The sequence below is a fragment of the Diadema antillarum genome, unplaced genomic scaffold, assembly GCF_040938485.1.
Source record: "Diadema antillarum isolate AM-2024a unplaced genomic scaffold, OU_Dant_1.0 scf00000015, whole genome shotgun sequence".
Lineage (NCBI taxonomy): Eukaryota > Metazoa > Echinodermata > Echinoidea > Diadematoida > Diadematidae > Diadema > Diadema antillarum.
This window is the reverse complement of record NW_027270904.1, coordinates 3,927,679-3,949,607: the sequence shown is the minus strand read 5'-3', so window position 1 is coordinate 3,949,607 and position 21,929 is coordinate 3,927,679. Positions and strand designations below refer to the sequence as shown.

Sequence of the window (21,929 nt, the reverse complement as noted above, 5' to 3'; positions counted from 1 at the left end):
TGCAAGGTCAATTGGTGACCCTGTTCAACGTTTACTACGCGACGGGTTTGTACACGTCGTTCTATGCAGCGGCTATACTGACTGAGTCACTAGCAGTAAACATAGTTGGACACCAGTTATTACGCCGGTAATGGATCACGTGCAAACTGGGTATGTCATTGACCTGTTGAACTGTCACATTATTATTTTTCATTTGTTTGACTGATCATACGGTGCTGGCTTTATGTGCACAGCGTCAGTCACCTCCCCAGTGACACGGCGCCTGAAATGAGCTCGCTCTTCCAGCTCCATCAGTAAAGGAAGGAGCGGCGTATTTTGACCATCACTGTCTGGTAAGCAACGGAACACCGCAGAGTAAGGAAAGTATACCGAAGTAGTAGCGAGTATACAACGTCTAATAACATCGTGGGGCCTTCTGAATGTTGCTGTGACAACCTGATGTGGAGAATTACGACTCCATTAATACGAAAACATTCAATCGGATTGTGTAGCTTGTCACGGCACCACTGACAACTGGGCGAACAGGGGAGCGGGCGTTTGCCACCATGCCAAATGCATGGCAGTAACCCCATGCCAAATGGTGGGCCTACCGTGCGGTGTGTACATGATGAACGACGGAGGGTGCACATCCCAAAACTGCGTTATCAGACTGGTCGTGATGGTGGTACAAGTATCAATATAACCTCGTCCTCGGTTTGCAGAGAAGCACCCATCAATAAAAGCTAACATGGCGTTGTCTAGAAAAGGTAGGTACGGAAGATCAAGGAGCTCGCCTGGTACTTCCTTGCCCTGGGAAAATGAAGTAATATTAATACTTATTATTATTACTTGTATTATTCTATTATTATTATTATTATTTATTATTGTTATTACTATTATTATGATTATTATTATTATTATTATTATTATTATTATTATTATTTTATTTTCATTATTATTATTATTATCATCATCATCATCATCATCATCATTTTATAGTTGGGCTTGGTGGAACGTTTTAACACAACGGGTTGTTCTCCCCTCTTCCAACGTCATCTTACCACCACCTCAGGGTGGACGGTTAATTAAAGATCCAGTGCAGAGGAAGCTTATAAATACATGTAATTCCAAATGTGTCAATAGTAATGAAATAGTCAGACTGCAACTAATTACTCATGAACAACATAGGCAAGAGTTCCAGACGTACCCCCTACTGTAGCTTGAATCCCAAACCCAACCCCAGCTCTATCCGTATTACGGTATAACAGGTTTCACACCTGTCAATAAAGTGGAAAGATTCTTGAGAAATTATGTCATGCACAAGCCCGTTTAAAACTAATCAGACCATATGTGGTAGATGAGGGGGGAATTCGTGCACAAAATACACCACATTAGAGGTTGGACATGCAATCGTTTAAATTTAGGGGGGACTAATGTAGATTCAGAAACCCGTTCAATGTTTCTTCTTCTTCTTCGTATGTACTGTCCAACACCCCTTAGTAGGGGCCAACCGGATTGGTATAACCATTGTCTACTAGTAGTATCTTTATTAAAGGACATCTGACGCCCCCAATCAAAAAAGAAAGGAAAAGAAAAGAAAAAGGCAAATGAATAAGAAAATTCGATTTGGTGAAAATGTGAAATAATTGGGTATACAGGGTATCCTACTTTAAGCGCAAAAGACATTGAATCTTTCTTGTATAATATACATATGTATAATACAAATATATATATATATATATATATATATATATATATATATATATATACATAATATATATAACGTGTGTGTATAGATAATTATTTACAGTGTGAATTTCTGAAGTGATGATATTATCAAAATAGATTTTCAAAGTATTTCTCATCGACATCAGGTACAGTGTAGGCCTATACATGTATGTTATAGACGTGATTTTACAGGGGCGGATCCAGGAATTCTCAAAAGGGGGGGGGGCGTGACTAATATTTCTGGTGCCACTTCTGGGTTTCATTTCATTTTTTTCTTTTTATTTCTTTTGTTTTTAACGAAAAATAAAGGGGGCGTGCGCCGGTTGCGCCCCCCTCTGGATCCGCCACTGTTTTATGTACGATAATTTCCTGAAATAACGATTTATGTAATGATTGCATAGTAAATGAAATATTGGCTTTATAATCTTCATTTTATTGGAGACTACAGACCCTTCCTCTATTTCCCTGGATGCTTTCAGGTTTTATAAAGTTGCAGTTACTATAGTGCCATCAAGGCAGGTCGATCATTGTATTACAGGATGTTGCCGCTCGGTCTAGATACAGTAAGTCTACAGACATTTAGGCTTATATACTCTTCGATGACATTACGACAGTGGACGTTAATGTCAGTTTTTAGAAGCAATTAACTTTTTCTGTGTTAATATATATGGCAGTATGACTTTTTTAAAATGGCTAAGTAACTTTTTAATCATCATTCCCGTGCTGAGATCTTGCGACACACGAGTTTGTTCATTTTCTATATGGGACTTACTGTGTATACAATAATTATTGTGTAACATCGCAGTTTGCACCGGCATCAAGTATGCGTAGGAGATAAATTTTTGCTTTGTAACTTCCCTGTTACATGACTATAGTTTATCATTATAATGATTATCACCGACTTTCGCGTCTTCATTGTAATCTATTTTTTTTTTTCGTAATACTCAATGCAATTTCGAGGAACACCACCTGGGGGAAATAGACAATCTCAGTTGAAGAAATCATCTTAATATAATCTCAATATGACAAAAGAAAACGAATGCATGCATTGCTGTATTCATTTGCTTTGTAACGCTGATTGATACGCAGAGGGCTTGCGCAAAAATGTAAACGACTATTTTTACAACACGCTGTTAGCATTCTTGTTAGACCCCCGCCCCCGGTCGTAAATGCTGTGCCTTCAGTTCCTAGGGTGCAAGGGTAAACCATGGCTCCATCATATGGGTATGATTCACAACACTGTTTCACGTATAGCCACCAACGACTTGGTCGTATGCTCAATGTTTACAGTATACACTCGAGATCGTTTACATTCCCGCGTTAAATGTCACCCTTTTCGACTGTTTGGTACATTACGGCACAACATTTTACATGTTTTATGTTACGAGTGCTAGATGATTCAGGGTAGTGATAGTACGAAGCAAACTCTATACCGTGTTGTTAGGAGAAGCAGTTGGAGTTTCTTGATTCCAAAGTTACCAAATGTGCCCCCATCGTCGAAAACAGCAACAACAAATCGCAGTCAGCATCGACGGAAAGGTGCGAGAATAGGGGACACATTGTATTATACAGTGGTATACAGCTATAAAATATATTGCAGATAATGTTTAGAGCTGATGATGTGATTATAATAGCATGTCCAACGTCGTCTGTATACCAAGGGGGGGGGGGTTGGTGGGTATATAGAGGTATAAAATAGGTGATTCGTTCGCTGGAACGTAAAATGTTTGTAAAAATATTGACTCATAACTTTTTACTTGAGATTAATAATTATATTCGCATCATAGAACTTCAAACTTTGGGTTACACTATTTCTTTCTCTCCCTAATCTTCATACATAATTGTTGTTTGCATAGTTAGTAGTCTTTAAGCATGTTATCAACTAATGTATACAGTGCATAGGCATAATAAATATACTTTTTTGTAGCAGTAGCTAAGACATGTTCTGCTATTTAATGTGAAATATTTTTTAGTTATATCCTTTTTGGCCTATCATGACAGCTGTTCTAATGTACTACAAGTACATTAACTGATCCATGTACTCATGGCTTGATAACTCAAGTCGATCCGATTCGGTCGCATATTTTTTTTTTTTTTTACTGTGTATAATACCGGTATATTTGCTAGTATAGTTCACACCTTATTAAGGGCTTTAAACGTTAATTTTATGTCCTATCCCTCGGATAGGACATAAAATGGAGGTCCCGTGTATGAGAGAGTCACGACAGCTCATGCACGTAAAAGATCCCGCTTCATTTATTCATCGCAAAGAGCAGGGTGTCTAACCCGGTGAAGTGGTCCCACCCCACAACCAACTGGACCCCATGGAAGACCAGCTTAGTGTAGCTGAATATGGGCTATCCAGCCATCTTCACAGATGGAAAATGAACAACAACAACAACAATGAGGCGAGTCAGGGTCGGGTCAAGAGGTGGCGTTCGCTGTCGAGACAAATCCGACGAGTTGTGAAAGGTGAATGATTGCAAGCTCAACGGCAGCTCCCGGTCCTGTTATACGACATAATAAGATATTATCACGACTGGGGAACTGAAATTTTCTTTACAATAATCAAGGAGGTGTGTGATACCATGGGCCTAGAACAAAGATACCTCTTGGCAATACAGCATACACCAAAGATGACTTCACTGCGCTCAGGACATTAAAAGACATTTAGGACAATATAGCATATTTAAAGAAACATTTGTAACCATGAACTACAACGTCATTCTCATGCATGAGAAGAATATACATATATAAATGATGTAATTACATGATATAATTATGATATATGATATACAATGTCAGATATAATTATATATTCTTATATTATATTATACACACATCTAGATTAGAAGGTTATCTACACTGTAAAAACATCGGTGTTAGATTTAACACCACGGGTGTTAAATCTAACACCGATCAAACTTCAATAAAGGACCACACCCACAGGTGTTAAAAATGCACTGTGATGGTGTTGAAAAGTGTTCACCTGACACTTCGTGGTGTTAATTTGACACTGTACCTGGTGTTATTTTGACACTGTACTGGTGTTAATTCAAAAATGACACCACATGGTGTTGATTTGATATTTGCTGGTGTTAATATCAATGGTTTAACACCCGTCCAGCTTCAATAAGGGACCACACCAGCTGGTGTTACTTTGGTGTAAATTTATTTTCACATTTTTTCAAAAATCTAGTATTTTAATGTAAAATTCTTGATCGTCTTGTTTAAATTAAAAATCAACAAGAAGTGCAGTTACTAACAAACTCTTCAAAAAACAGTTTAAAATTTGAAAATGACACCCGTAGGTGTTAATTTAACACCATAAATGAGCACCGAAAATTTAACACCAGCTCGGTGTTCACTATTTAACACCGGACTTTTTGCAGTGTATGATATCATATGATGATAATACGCTGATAATGATATAAAATGCGATACGATACGATACGATATTAACATTTTGTGAACTCCAAGTTGAGTTTAGCCGTTGCCATGGAATTGATTACTTTTTGTTTGAGTTATTATCAAAATTAACATCAACCACAAACCGGTCTATTAGCAAATGGTTCCCTTCATACCCGATAAGAATAACGCGTTACGTGTTCCTGATGCTAAGAGTAAAATATATATGAATTTTGAACAAAGTTTTTTTTTTTCAGAAATCATTTCTGTCAAAGACATTGTTTGTTATTCTGTAAATCATAACAAACTGGTTCCCAGAAACTCCACCTGTTATACAATAACAATCACGGCTGCTGGATGTAAGCTTCCAGCCGTAGTTGACACTTCCGTGTATGTTAGCTTGAGTTTTGTATTCATTCAAACAACAACAACAAACAAACAAATACCATACTAATCGACAAAATACGAAATGTGTAGGGCCTCAATCGGAGTAGCGGGGTGAACACCGAACAGTGAAAGTAACAGTTTGAAATTCTGAAGAATCTCGAAAAAAAAAGTTATTGACGATTTAATGTGTATTTAAACAAGATATTTCCCTAAAAATTTAAAAAAGTAATTTCGATCAAATAATTATAACATCACCTACCAGTACGTGCATGTCCGTTATCTGTCTTTGAATTGTTCTTATAGCTTGAATAGAAAGAAGAACATATTTTGCACGTATAGAGGACGTTTATGTGATCTTCAAAAAAGTCTGACAGAGTCGTTAAAATATTTTTTCTCACAAGAAGATATGAATGAGTAAAATGATTCATGAACAAATGATATTAGGTTTACCGTGATGGTGACTTGACAATCAATTGAACCTTGGCCTATAAAAATGTATATTAGGATGTCTTACCTCCTTAGTTGACTGTTTAAGTGATGTTGCTCAAATTTTGACCGATTAATTTTCTCTGTTGTAGATCATGTTTGAGCGCTAAACTTTCTTAACTTATTATTATTATCATTATTACTATAATGCGCTTTTCCCCACAAGGCCCAAAGCGCTTACAATCAATTCAAAGCATGTACGACTATTATGTAATTGGATTAAATGTTACAGCTACGAACTTGTTGCTATTAAAAAGATGTGTTTTCAAGGCTTTTTTGAAAACACTGACTGATATAGACTGTCTTACGGTAAGTGGTAAATTGTTCCAGTGTTTTGAAGCAGACACAGTAAATGTCCTATCACCGGCTAAGGTGCGAGTAACTTATGCGAGGACGCTTTCTTTTTTTTTCTTCAGTTTAGTACGAGACTCAAACCTACACCCCTAAATGAAGCACATCAGTAAACCTTTCTATGATTACGTTCTACTATGAAGAAATCCAAATTTTATGATACATATTTTCATGCCGTGCTACTTAGCACTATGTACATAACTTTCGGCAAGAGAGAGAGAGAGTGCAAAGAGAGGGAGAGAGAGAGAGAGAGGGAAAGAGAGAAAGAAAGAAGGAGAAGAAGAAGAAGGAAGGAAGGAAGGATTGTCCTCGTAAAAGTCACTTGAGCGTCAAGAGTTTGTATATTGTATATAGCAATAGCATCTTTATCATATTTAACAATACATGAATATATCCACATTAATGTTATCAACATTCCTTTTACATCGTTTTTGCTTCGTCAGGGAATGTCAGATCAGATGAGACTGATTTTCTTTTCTTTTTGTTGTTGTTGTTGCCATGACTAATTTCAATTAAGGTCCGTTTAAGAGGAATTTATTTCAAATATGAGTGTGGAGTCAGTGAATGTATCAATCTTGCTTGAACATAAAATCGATGAATTTAGAAGAGGATAATTGGACAATCCATTCAAAAGTTATGAATTTATAAAGTTTGATTACATCCATGTTCTGTCATCACTTGGTAATGCAATAATTCGTGTTATAGAGAGTGCAACGATATGAATAAATAAAAAGAATTCTGCAAAATGTCATTTTCATCTTGAAACGTACACATCCCTCCCACAGCCATCTGAAGAGGTTCGGTGAGTGTTCTTGCACTATATGCTTGAAAAAAAAATGACAATATGATATTTTCTTTTGCATAGGATATTTTTATATCATCCCACTATATTGTGACATCACGAATTGCAAATGAATGAAAAAATCTTTTGAACAGAACAAATTGTCCCAATTACCTCAAACTTCACTATTTATTGTTTTCTACTAATAATTATTTATGCATTCACTGAGTCCTCATTATATTTTGGGTATTTCTCCTGCTTAATAAGAATATAGTCCTATGTAACTACTACTCTGCAGATCATTATGTTTAGTTTTTTTTTCTAAATCGACACAGTTGTTTATACAGGTAAAGGTTTCACCTAATTTTAACTTTTGTAATTCTTGTAATGTATGATTGTACTTTTTGTATAATATTTTCTTGAGAATTACGAAGATAGATTGATATGAAATGAGATAAAAAGTTTTTTTTTTTATTTGTATAAAGAAAACAATGTAAACCCATTCAATTCTTGACAAGCACTACTGTCAAATGATCTATTCATTCCATAACTCATTTAATTAATCTTCTATTTTATAAGCTATATTATATCTGACATTACTTAATTTCCTAAATCCAGTACAGCATCACTTGGGACAACGCCGAAGGGTCCGAAGAGATCCAATTGTTTTATAGGCGTCAGACCTCTTCAAAATAATTTGACCGGGAAATTTGGAAAGAAGCGGCAATAACCAAGCCAAATTTATAGATTTTTTTGTTTTGTTTTGATCTGTTATGTCATTTTATTGTGTTTGTTTGTTTGTTTTTGTTTGTGTATATATATATATATATATTTTTTTTTTTTGGGGGGGGAGGGGGGAGGGGGGAGGGGTAGGAGTTGAGGGGAGCGAGGCTTCAGGGAGAAGCACCGAGTGGCGATGATTCACAAGTTCTTTAAATCATTTGTTCTGGAGCAAACGTTAGAAGAAGTTGGATTTGATTTCAGGATACTTCGTACGATTTGTAAATACAGGAATTGTTCAGTGAATTTCGGCTGCATATATCGAATTTCTGGCGGGTGTAGACGCTGAACACTGTATTTGTTTTGATCGTTGATCTTAGCTTACCCCTTCCTGTTTCCCGCCGTCTCACGCTGTATACTTTAATCCCGTTCCTCTCCTTCCCAACATTGTGATGCTAGTTTTAAAGGGATCGTATAGTTTTGGTTGAGATGGATTGTTTTAGTTTTCCAACTTTTTTTTTGTGAGATAATGAGTACCTCTTATTGTATGAAACATGAAAGAGTGTATACAATTCTCAGAGGAATTTAGCGTTTATTTGATGAAAATTGGTTTTGAAATGGCTGAGATATCCCATACAAAAAGCAATCGTATAATAAATGGTGGGACCCACCTTTTATTACGATACCTTTGTTGCACTTTTTTTTTTATATCTCAGCCATTCTAATACCAATTTTCTTCAAATAAACTTTGAATTCCTCTTAGAATTGTATGCTCTTTAAAACTTCATATACGTGGTTTCTAATCATCTCACAAAAACGTAAAACCTGAATCTCCTATCTCAACCAGAGTTACACCATCCTTTTAATATGGCTTAAAGGGAAACAGCTCTCCATGTTCCAATTGACTGAAAGAGAGAGAGAGAGAGAGAGAGAGAGAGAGAGAGAGAGAAGAGTAAAATCTACTCATCACTGATGGCTGGCATGGTTGAAGTTTCAGTTGAACTGGATCTGAAATGAGAAATTGCGTATGATTTGGCGAAAGCGTAACGGTCACAATGTGATAAGAAATGAGACAAGGTGCTTACGTTATCACCGCACAACTCTCCCATTGGTGCCCATTTGAATGTGTCTGAAATGTGTTCTTTTAGATGTACTAAAGACAATTAGACAATTAGTAAAATCTGCCTTGAATATGGTATGTGTGGATTCAATACATGTAGAAAATTAGTAATGCCTATATTTTCAGTGAAGTTTGAGAAAAATTGGACCATGTCAATTCAAAAATCATGATTTTTTTATTATAAGTTTTGGCAAAATCCATGTGTCGTCATGGCAAGATGAGTATTAGATTATTATACAACATTTCCTGATGTCACGGTATAGGACAACGATATAAAGAAAATACTAGGTGTTACACAAAAAAAAACCCAAACCATTTCGCACTTTTGATCCTTGACAGTTCGAAAACTATGTATCAGATAAAACTGTCATTGATATGAGTAATAGCTGAATAGTGTACAATTTAGTTGGAGGTGACTTGAATATGAAAGCATGAATCAGTTTCATTAAATCCATGATTAATTTCAAAGTTAGGTTCCAGATTTTGGTCAAATTTTAACCCTCTGTACAAAACTTTAGCTTTACACAGGAACTAATGATGTGTATATGAGTGTGTGCTTACAGTGACCCTGAACAATGGACATGGATCCACCTGTTCAGAGCTCTGCTCCAAGGCACATGAATTGTTCATGTTGCATTGCCCTGGGCACTGCTATACTAGTCTGAATTCATGGCAAAGGGTGAAATGCATGCACATGAAAAAAGTAAGCACATGTTTTCATGTGCTTACATACACTACATTTCAGGATGAGTAAAGACTAAAACTGTGATAGTGGAATTCCTCATGAATAAATAGTATAGAGCATTCAAATCTTGGCCATTGTCCAGGACCATTATCTGGGTGCCAACTACACACTCCCATACACACCAATAACTCCTGTGCAAAGTTAAAGTTTTGTACTGAGGGTTGAAATTAGAGCAAATTCTGAAACCTAATTGAAAATCAATGTTAAATTTTGAATAATGAAACTGAATTATGCTTTCATTTTGAAATTGCCTCCAACAAAATTGTACACTATTCAGCTTTTACTCATATCAATGCCTGTGTTATCTGATATAGTTTTTGAACTATCAAGGATCAAAAGTGGGACATGTTTTTTGTTGCACCTAGTATATGGAGAGTTCCAGGAAATGTCCTTAAAAAAGTGCAAATTTCTTTCACTTGTTATACTGACTACGTGTATTTACTACTGACTACAAAATGTATGATGTTATATGTATAATACTGACTAATTATTATATCATGTTATGGGTAATATTGCTTTCTGTATTATATTATTAAGAAAGTGAACCAAATGCTATTTCACTCTGATATGATATTTTAAACAAAATATGGAAATGTTATACTACAAATTGTTGTAGTCTTCATATCTATAGTAGAGCTAGCACAACGGTACATGGATTTAACCAAAACTTAAAAAAAAAAACACTTTTGAACGGATTGCCCAATTTACCTCAAACTTACAACGATGCTCTGTTAATCACTGGGTCGACGTACTTAATTTGGGTGATTTTCCCTTTAAATCCGAACAGCTGGTTGCGATCGCCCCGCCCCATCCGAGTGTTGTATGCACGACTCATGTTAATCTGCCATAAGACTTTAATAATACTTCCCCTTCTTCTCCTCCCCTCCCCTAATTTGTCGTGCTCCATAACTTATGTTGCCTAATATCCGCAAATCCTGTCTGTACATTATCATTGTAGGCCCTGATTCGTCTCGCTGGCGTTCTTCCCATTGTTATGCATGACTGTCGATTTTTCGAACGTAACGTGTCTATATCGTCTTGCTGAGTTTCCGGGTCTCATTACTTTAATTCTTCCGGGTTGACTCACTCTGTGAAAACCCCCAAACCAAATCATAACAAATTCATAATGACCTTAAAGGGATGATACAGTATTGGTGAAGATGAGAATTGGGCTTTTAACTTTTTGAGAGATACCAAGAAGACACTTATGACATAGTACAGAGCATACCATTTTAAGAGGAACTCAAAGTTTATTTGATGAAAATCGGGTTTGGAATGACTGCAACATCCAAAAAAAACCAAAGTAAAACAAAGCGATCGTAATAAAGTGTGGGTCCCACACTTTATAAGAATCGCTCTTTTTTGGATATCTCAGCCATTTCAGAACCAATTTTCGTCAAATAAACGTTGAATTCCTCATAGAATTACATGCTCTTTCGTATTTCATAAGAGGTTTCTCATTATCTCACAAAAAAAATTTAGAACCCTGAAATTCAGTAGATCTCAACCAAAACTGTACAATCCCTTTAATGCTTCGTGGTTGACTCACCCTGTGAAAACCCCTAAACCAAATCATAACAAATTCATAATGACCTTATATCCCACGGGCTGTCATTGATTGTTGTATTTCGTTCTTTCGTATTCTATTATGACTGCAAAAAGATATACACGATGATTTACGCATGCTCTCTGCGCATGTGTTGCAGCCACTACATGCAAATTAGATGTCATCAGCTGGCAATGTTTATAGAGTCAACATTATGAAATTGTGATGAAACGGCTATGTATTCTGGATTTTTTTTTTTCTGAAGCGCTGTTATAGCGCGAACTGCGGAAGATGTGAGACGCATAGTGCGAGCTTTGATGAAAGACTATTCACTAGGCCTGAACTTGTTGGAGTTACTGTAGCAGGCTACTGATAATACAGCGGCGCTGAGCCAGGCAGACTACAATTGTACCACTCAATCACGATGGTATTGTTCGCCCGCTTTTATGCCGAAATGACTAATATTCTGTGCCTCTGCAAAGCCGCCTAAACCATCATGACCTTGTGTAAGACCGCAGAAACAAGATAGTTCGACTGTTGGGAATAGTGAAGTACGTGTTTACCCGTTGTTTGCTTGTGGAAAAAGATTGAAAAGCGACAATAACACCTGAAGTGGAGCGGAAAATATTTCTGAACTTGAGCTAACGAATCGCCTACTCAGAATGGAGCGCTTGGTTGCTTTGGAGGTGCAGGTAAGACGTACATGATATTGTAATTGTATAAACTCTCTTCCTATCAGTACGTACACTACCACTGCACTGCTGCACCAGGGCTGAACGGGCGAAACTATGTTGCCGCGAGGAAGCTTGTAATGCTCATGTTGTATTCACCAGCTCATGTATTGCGATAATACTTATCCTCAGGTAACGTTCAGGATATTTATGAACACAATGTACTCTAGTATCATGCTAGTTTTCTTTTAGGTGAAATGTAATTACTATAATAAGGCATCGTATCTCATCTGTTGAGATTTTGTGTACCATTATACTGTCTTGGAATACTGGATTTTAGGATGGGTTGAAAGATTGATGTGATTGAACGTTATGGGAGATGGGTGCTCCCGGTGAATAGGGAAACATATAGCAATGACAAGACACGAATAGAGTCACCTGGAGTGTGCGTTTATCAATGACTAGTTTCGAGTGTCGGTGGTCGCCCAGAATGATAAACGTCTTGGATTCTCATGGAAGCCAGACTGTTTAGCATGAGTGAAGCTCTGGAAACACTTGTGTCGAAATCTATAGCGCAGTGTCGAAATCGCAGACATGATATGGAGAGCACTTGTGGTGTTTCGAATGTAGTCATCATGCAGCTGTTTTGTGTAGATGTAATCTTTTCGATAGCACTGCTACTCCTGTGGCAACGCAACAACATATACCGCGATGTCTTACAAATATACTGTATGCTGGGGATGAAAGGGAGTCCAGTCGCCAATAATGTATGGATGTTTCATTCCCAGGAACATAATGGAGACGAGCTATTCCATTAACCTGCTCTACGTAAATGAAATTCAATTGCTGGAATTCAGTTTGAAAAAAATACTATTTGTTGCTATGTCGGACAAGCCTCGGATAAGCTTTCAGGTTGTCACGAACAACCTTTGTCAAAAAGGTATGCATTATACATTTGAATATAATGTTACGAAAACCGTTTATGGATAGTGCACTGTACTATAGTGCAAGAAGTACAGGGTTAAAGAAACTCAAAGCCTAGTTTCTATTCGTTGCAGTGATGTCGCCCTGTCTCGTACACCTTTGTTGTCATTTCTAAATTGATACTAAACACTACTAAATCACTGCTAATTAATTATTTCCTCGGAGGGAAAAATCTCAAACCGTGATCAGGGGACGCGGGACGTTTTTAGGGTGCGTGCGTGTGTGTGTGTTTTGGTGCGGGGTGGGGGTGGGGCATGTGGGCCAATTAGAGTTCAAGGGTCAATGAACAATGAACCCACCTCCTCCCCGCCCCCCAATCCACCCCACCCTTCTGATAGGACAAATCTCCGGCCGACTCGGGAATCATGACTTTTGTGATAATTTTTTTTTTCTCAAAAATTTTCCCAGTTTTCCCCAAGAGCCGAAAAAATGGGGGAGGGGGGGGGGGGGGGGGAGAGCTCCCCCATCCCCAAGGTGCTGCAACCCTTGATGGGGACTTGGATACGCAATGGGCTCCACGACGGATAGGATACAGGAAACACTCACGTCTACGCACAATTTATGGGCGATGGAAAAAAGTTTGGATCACTCGATAGACATGCAAACCTTACTTACTGAATCTATCTGCGTACAGATAGAGCATTGCACAGCTATGTAGGCCAACAGCTAGAGCGATCGGGCAATGCATAATTATAACAGCATATTTTTATTGACTATTATAGTATTATGACTACCAAGAAATCATCTAATGGTGTTAGAATGGCACGTGATGTTGAAGCCTTTGAACTCGTATTGACATTCACTTCTCGGCCTCTGAAAATTGTTGTTTCAAACTGCAACAAAAATCTTGCTGATTTTAGTAACAAAGAATGCAAAATACCGAAATTTTATTCCGAAATTGAATCAAGGATTTCCAAGTGAAAATTTTCACCATCTTTGAATTGACCATAATCCTTTGTGTGTTACGTTCGTTTCGTGTCCATAGTAAGTATTATGACTGTGTGAATTTTGTGCACATTATAGACTCAGTGACACAGATGGGGTTAATGGAGTAGAATCAGACGATCAGAGCGGTCGAAGTTTCAAATAAAATGTTAGAGTTCCATAAGATATCATTTACAACCACGTAATAAAATGCAAATCGAGGAGCTACGTTACAAGATCATGAACTCAATACTCTTTTGTTTCGCTGCGCACAAAAAAACAACAAAAACCTGTCAATAAAATCTTGTTTTGGTATAAGGGTATCATAATAAGGGATGGTATAGTTGAGATGGGGGTTCAGGTTTCCAATTTTTGTGACATAATGAGAAACCTCTTTTAAAATATAAAAAAGCATACAATTTTAAGAGGAATTCAAAGTTTATTTGATGAAAACATGCTTTTGAAATGTCTGAGATAATATCGCAAATCAAAAAGGTCCTAATAAAAGGTGCATGCGACCCAACTCTTATTATGACCCCTTTGTCTTAGTGTGTTTTGTGATATCTCAGCCATTTCAAAACTGATTTTCCTCAAATAAACTTTTAATTCCTCTTAGTATTGTATGCTCTTTATTATTTTATGAGGAGTTTCTAATTACAATATCTCGCAAAAAGGGTAAAATCTGAATCCCCTCTGAACCGAAACTATACCTCCCTTTAACAGCTGCAACACTTACCTCCAGGTAGTCACCACGTGCATGGATTGGTATCCATGGTAACTGTAACTCATCAAAGATTTGCTGGGAAGATTATATCATTTTGTGAGATTTTTCTTTCAGTGAGGCTATGATGCCATCATCTCATCTCGTTGGCACATTGATGTGTTTTTGTGTCACTATTTCATAGAAGGGCTCTTAAAATTCCATAACTTTATCGTCACTTCAGATCTGATATCGATGAGATGCGTATAGCAGTCAGTGTGTGTGATTTTGTTTGAGCCAGTTTGAATATGGTGCGGGACTGCACTTTCAGGGATAAAGGCCTACATGTAGGTCCCTGCAAGTAAGCTGTTTCGAGACATTATCGTGTTTCACATTGCGTCTATATTCCAAGCAGCGCATCGTTTTATTTTGTAAGTATAGACGCGTTTACATTGGTAACGTCGCGATGTCTTGATCCCAGCATAATTATGTACCCTTTTGGCACAAAATCGCCAAGTTTACCGAGTTTCATGAACCATCAATATTACGAAACATCGCGATTTTTGGTTGGTAGGCGCATGTGCAGTCTCTCTCCTTTTCATTTTCCAGGTCGGACGGTGGATGATAGAAAGTGCATGCTATATTTTGTGTTCGGTTTGGATGGAACAATTAAAGCATCTATAGATTGGCTATATTATGAATCCCATGCGTACACGTATCTGTGTTCCTCACAGGTATAGGACTATACATACATATTAGGCCTATAAAACTGTGCATTCATCGCCTCATTTCATTCTGGGTGATTTATGATATCTTTGAAGTTTCTAGAGAATTTAGCAATTTTAAAGGATATGGCGGCAGAAAAGATCGTGACTTTTAATCACGTGACTTTTAGTATCAACAGATTGGTAGAGTTTACACTACATGCGCTCTTTGAAACGTGTATCTATGGATACTTTGCAGATAAATGATGTTCTTGCCTTTAATCATGTACTCATAATATTATTAAACAACGAGAAATGAGCCTAGGGTTTTATCTGTCGCCGTGTGGGTCACCCTTATCGCACTCCTCGCAAGTGTATCATTTCAAACAGATTTTGTCTACAGAGGGTGCATGTAGTCTGCTCAATCAAGTTTGATTATAGGAAAGTAGGATTTCACTTTGTTTGTTGGAGCTTTCCAATAATGATAATAATACACCTGTAATTGTGATAAGGATGATATTAAGGTAATATATATATATATATATATCCTCGGGGTGAGGATTTAGCTTTTAACGTTTTGCGAGATATTCAGAAACCACTTTATGAGATGTCAAAGAGCATGCAATTCTAAGGGGTATTAAAAGTTTATTTGATAAAAATCGGTTTTGAAAAGTCTGAGATATCCAAAAACAAGGTGAAACAAAGATATCCTAATAAAGATGGGGCATGTCGCCTTTTATTATTATCACTTTTGGGGATATCTCAGCCATTTGAAAACCAATTTTCGGCAAATAAACGTTGAATCCTTCTTAAAATCACATGTTCTTTCATATTTCATAAGAGGTTTCTCATTATCTCACTTAGGAATGTTCAAAACATGAATCCCCACCTCAACCACTACTGTACAGTCCCTTTAACAGTGAGGAGCAACTACAGTATATATATATATATATATATATATATATATATATATATACGCACACACACCACACACACACTCTCTCTCTCTCTCTCTCTCTCTCTCTCTATATATATATATATATATATATATATATATATATAAGATTATGTTTGAAATCATAAAATAGATTACTTCCGATTTTACGTACATTTTTGTGTATTCTTCCATTTCTTTACTTTGTTAACCACAGGTCGGCCTCCTTCGTACGATCAGGCTATGGAGAGATTAGGTCGGATGAATGACCAAGAGCCCTCCATACCTTTACAAGGCGTTTACAGGCAAAGAACTGACAATGATTTACAAAAAGAATTGACTGGAAAGAGACTAAACGGATCAGACCAACCTGCGACCATTTCACACACGGCCATCCAGCCTACGTACTTATTGCAGCCGCAGACCGTGCATTTGCCCATTTCACCCTCACCAACGCCAAAGTCTCCAGTTTTTCCGCCCGACCCGCCGGGACACTACACGAAAGAAAAGCGCTACAAGAAATCGACATCGCGCTCTGTGTCGAAACGCGAGGCGGCGTTAGCGATGGCAGCAGCAACGACATCGTCATCGTACGACAACCAGCTTAGTGGCGAAGGTTCGTCAACCTCGCCGACGACAGCTGCGAACGACCCCGTCGTGATGAAGCCGATGGTGACTCGAGTTGGAGCAGACGGCAGGACGTATTTGCGTGATATGAGCATTGTGGTAGTAGAGGTAAGACCAGTTTGTTTTTGAAACCCACTCCTTTCTTTCGCGTCGCATCTCACTGAAGAGTGATTTCTATCGACTCTTTACCATCTGATAAGACGTGTGTGATGCAAGCACTCATAAAATAGGGAATGTAGCTTTGCTGTGTCTTGTAATCGGTAGATTTATGATACTTATAATGAGAGTAAACATGGTCAGCAAGTTTTATGATGTTGCGTCAATCTTGCTCAAAGCTGTATTGAGTTTGCGTAATTCTCATAAAACAGGACTGCTGTGCAAGTGTATGTACAATTTCACATTTCGATACCCAAACAAAAGGAGAGGTCTGAAACAGTGGGTTCATGTTAACGTGTTGGAATGCTATTAAAGGCAATCTCAATCACCCTGTATTTGCATACTATCAGACAAGAATCTTAAGGCAAGCCCTTGAATTGAAGGATGGAAATCGTAAGGTGAATCCGCTCACAGGAATGTGTTAGTTGTGCCAGTGTACGTACAATTTTTCACTTTGATAGCCAAACAAAAGGAGAGGTCTTATAGCAAGTTCATGTCGAACTATTAGAATGTTACAGGCCACTTCAATCACCCTATATTGCATGCAGTCAGACAGGAATCGTAGGGAAAGCCCTTGAATTGAAGGATATCGGAAGTGTAATCCGTTCTGACAAATAACGAGAAGTTATCCGCCATGTTTTGAACAACTCCATTTTAGTACTCGCAAATATCTCGCAGCTGCTCAGTGGCCGGGTTTTCCTGTCTGACGTGTGGTGCATTATGTCTGGAAGGGTTTTATTGACTGTCTCAACACAGTGGTATTACATTCCTCCCATGATTTCCCGTGCGTTGTGAATGCTTTTTCCCTTTTTATCTAATTTCCTCTCTCAGATTATATAGGCGCGCAAGGGTGAACGTTCTGCAAAAACAAAACGGGCTGTACAAACTCGTTCTTCCTGCAGTAGCATTATTCCGTACAACCGCAATGTACCACATGAGGGTTGCAATGTCACCCGGTCTATTATCACCAAAGTAATGTTCTTGCTGAAAATATTAGAGGCTATCATCAGACGTATGGTTAACAGCCTCCCCTTGGTATCTGGTCATACATGGACAGCGAAAGGACGATATCATGGTCCATTTATTATCAAAAATGTTTCAGATTCGATTTTACATTGACACCTCTCCGATCGTGTTTTACTACTATCACAAAAACAACAGCAACAACCAAACAATCTTTCAAGGCCGCATTGAGTTTTTTTCCTTCTCTCTGTGTAACCAGATGGAACATTATTGTTAAATGATTCACTTCAATTGTCAGAACGAGTATTGCGAATAGACAGTTTCGGTAATCAATGCATTAAATTCTATGGGTTTTTCCTTTCCTATACTGCCTAGTATCGAACCATCTTATTCACCTGCCCCCTCCCATTAAGTTTCTTAGATAGGAATTGTATACCATTCAGTTTTTGCTAGATAGACAAGCCTCCGTCAAGCTTTGCGATTGTTAGGCAATCTTTTGTGAAGATAGCATGCATAGAATTTGAATACATTAGAGAAACAGACTGGTGGTTCACTTGATAAAGATTAAAAGTTTCATTTCAAAAACAATCCTATTTCTGTAATGTTTATAAGAAAAGTCACATTGCGGTAATGATTATTTGTATGTTATTTTTTCCCCTGCAGACAATGAATCATGACGAATGAAAATAGAACGTTTAAGAGATGATACTTCTTGTATTTGCGAAGAGTTTTATCGCAAAACGAGCCAACTCCATTCTTGTGAAGTGAGGATATTTGTGATTAGAGCTGCTAAAACTAGAAATGTCGCTACAGCGACTGGTTAATACCCCCGCCAAACAACATTTCATAAGCTTTGGTCAAAACAACATTTCATAAGCTTTGGTCAAAAAACTGAGGAAGTAGTTACATCCGCAAGATCTTTCCTTGATCTTCTGCCATTAATATGCCGTTACCATGGCAACGTACTTTCGGGTACTGTCGAAAAATGCGTCTTGCACATCTACAACCAAAGGTACACATCTGTACCAAGTTTCATGGAAATTGGGCAAAAACTGAGGAAGTAGTTTGCGACACAAAATTTTCCATCATTTTGGCTCATAATATGTGAGCTGTTACCATGGCAACATACTTTTTGTCACTGTCAAGAAATGTGTCATGCTGACCTATATCCTAAGACAAACATTCAATATGAATTCCATGAGAATTGGAAGAACACTGATGAAGCAGTTTTGCCATGAAGCATTTTGCCCTATATTTTACCAATAACATGCCGTTACCATGGCAACGCACTTTTTGCCACTGCGGAAATATGTGTCTTGCACATTAACATATTCAGATGAACATCTGTACCTAATTTCATAAAAATTGATCAAAAACTGTGGGAGGAGTTCGCGACGCAAGATTTGTACCCATTTTTGCCCATAATATGCCGTTACCATGGCAACGTACTTTTGGGTACTGTCAAAAAATACGTCTTGCACATCTACAACTTTTATGGGAATCGGTTGAAAACTGAGGAAGTAGTTCGCGACGCAAGATTTGCAACGGACCGACCGCCCGACCGACCGCCCGACCGCCCGACCGCCCGACCGACCGCCCGACCGACCGTCCGCTGATTCCTATATACCCCCTTCAAACTTCGTTTGGCGGGGGTATAACAAAGAAAATACTAAGACAATACAGGATATCTTTAATCATAGCTTCTAGAATATTCCTTGTTATGTCACAAGTGAGGTATTACTGGAAAGGTTTAATTTTGCTCTATCTGATGACGGACTTACTTTAAAATGTTTAAAAATGGCGCTTAGCTCTTGTTGCAATAAAACTCTTCATGTTTTGTTTCATAATTTTTCATCCTGTATTGCAGAACGAAGAGCACGAGACACCAAACACGAAGATCGTATACGGAACCCCAGCGCTCCCTAATGAGTACCAGTGGTACGCCATACTGGGCATGTTTTGCTGCTTTGTTTTCGGGGTCATGTCCTTTACCAGGTCAAAACAGGTGAGACAGTTCCGTATATAGGAACTCTGTTTGTGAAAGTTGACGACGAGCGCCATTCGATTGCTAGTATCGAAATTCACTGAATAGGAATAGAACAGGTGGTTGGTGAAACTTGTTGTGCCATAGGTCCCCCGGGAAAGAATGTGCATGCATTTATAAACATCAGTAAACTGATGTATTGACCAAATACCATGAGTACTATCGTGGGGATATACTAGCTCCATGGTATTCTGGTCGCGTTCAAATGAAAATAGCAATTCCGTATAGTCACTGTAATGTTTTTTTGATGCCTCGAATACCGCTCTCCAAAAGTGAAGTTTGCTTTAAAAGAAGTAACATTTACTTGAAGCATGGACCTATGAAGCACCGCGTCCCTGTGTCTATATACATGACTGTATACCTACGGAGTTATTGTATGGTAATTAGGACATGCACAGCTGACTTTACTCTACAACTTGGTTAACTATGACGAAATAGTTCATGGTTATATTTCCTGCACAGGTGAACTTATTAAGCAAGTGGTATTGTATTGAAATGACATTGCTACATTACTGGAATATGTGAGCCTCTATGTCGTCATCCTTGTAAGCGTATTAGGTTTTGGGTTTTTCGAAGTGCATTTATCTACTCAAGGATCATAATTCCAATTCCATAATTCTATACGTGGCACCATCAACTTACCTATACAACATGATGTGAAATTATATAGATCGTCTTGAACGTCCATTTAATCATCATTGTTCCATCCCACCGTGTCACGCAATATTGCAAATTGCGAACTGATACATCCTTATTAGATGTATTAAGTTGTTTTTTTTTTCGAAGTATTCGTTTATATGCTGAAGGACCACAATAAATCCCACAAATCTCTACCTACCTGCCACTTTATCTACAACATGATGTAGAATTATACAGTTTTATTGAAATCGTCTGGAATGCCCCTTTGATTATCATTGTTACATCCCACCGTAAATCACGGTATTGTATTGTAAATTGCGGACAGATACATCCTTGCACTCGGAAACATACTCTATAAGTGGCTTCCTGACACTGTGGCGTTTGTTTGTTTGTTTGCCTGTTTGTTTGTTTTTCTATACAAGGTCGCTGAAAGACACTTGAACGCTTTCCTCGAAAACGGAAGGAAGTTCAGTTTACAAACATTGACTTCCTATCACCAAACTGAGAGACAAATTGACACCCATTGCAGGTCCCGATTGAGATATACAGTAGTATGAAAAAAAGTCTTCTTTTTATACTGAAAATAACTTTGGACCTGCCGAATCGATTCACATCATGTTTTGATTTAATTCACCCCTGTCGAGTGTGCCTCGATTACATCACGAAATAGTTCATGGTTATAATTCCTGCCTCACAGACAATGATGTTGCTATATTTGTAAAGTGAATATCGCAATCGGCAGTTGATGTACTGACGATTTCACAGACTAGGAAATCGTTTATTCGGATGATGCTTTGAAATAAATTCAATTTCTTCTTCCATTTTGACTGCAGGTGCGGGAGAAGTTTGAAAGGGGCGAATATCGAGAAGCACAGGAAGCCTCGGCTTCGGCGCGAAACTGGGGGAATGCTGCCCTCATTGGCGGTGCACTTATCATCATCGTCTTCATCTTCCTTCTCTTCGTCAACCCGTGTCCGTTAGCTAGAGCCATTGCGGCCGATCACATCTGTCCAAGAGGAACGTGATAAGTGCTACATATGGAACACTCAGTCCCGAAAATTAGACTTCAGGGAAAAACACACATTAAGGACTTTCCGCTCTTTGTATGTGAAGAAGAGATGTTATAAAGTGAAGTGTGTTACTCTCCAAAGGAAGATGAAATGTTATGAACGGTAATGATGCCACGGCCGCATTGCAAATACAATGTCTTCCACATCAATCTGTATATATCTGTTAGAATGTATGAATCCCGGATAGAAATCGCTACGCCCGAATCTCCGGAATTGTCTTGAGTCGCCACAAGATGCCCTTGTATGCAAACACGCCCTTGAA

General features: G+C 38.0%; 1 protein-coding gene across 2 annotated transcripts; it reads left to right on the top strand.

Annotated features, from left to right (window-relative positions):
* The first annotated feature begins 247 nt into the window (after positions 1 to 247).
* Positions 248 to 21,929, top strand: LOC139723944 (uncharacterized). 2 transcript variants are annotated; one of them, XM_071635147.1, is made up of 4 exons: positions 248 to 746; positions 16,386 to 16,903; positions 19,782 to 19,919; positions 21,431 to 21,929. In XM_071635147.1, the coding sequence occupies exons 1-4, from the start codon at positions 728 to 730 to the stop codon at positions 21,620 to 21,622; spliced, it is 867 nt and encodes a 288-aa protein (XP_071491248.1). In that variant the 5' UTR covers positions 248 to 727; the 3' UTR covers positions 21,623 to 21,929. The 2 variants fall into 2 exon arrangements, with proteins under 2 accessions (XP_071491248.1, XP_071491256.1); XM_071635155.1 differs by lacking the exon at positions 248 to 746 and adding an exon at positions 11,677 to 11,943.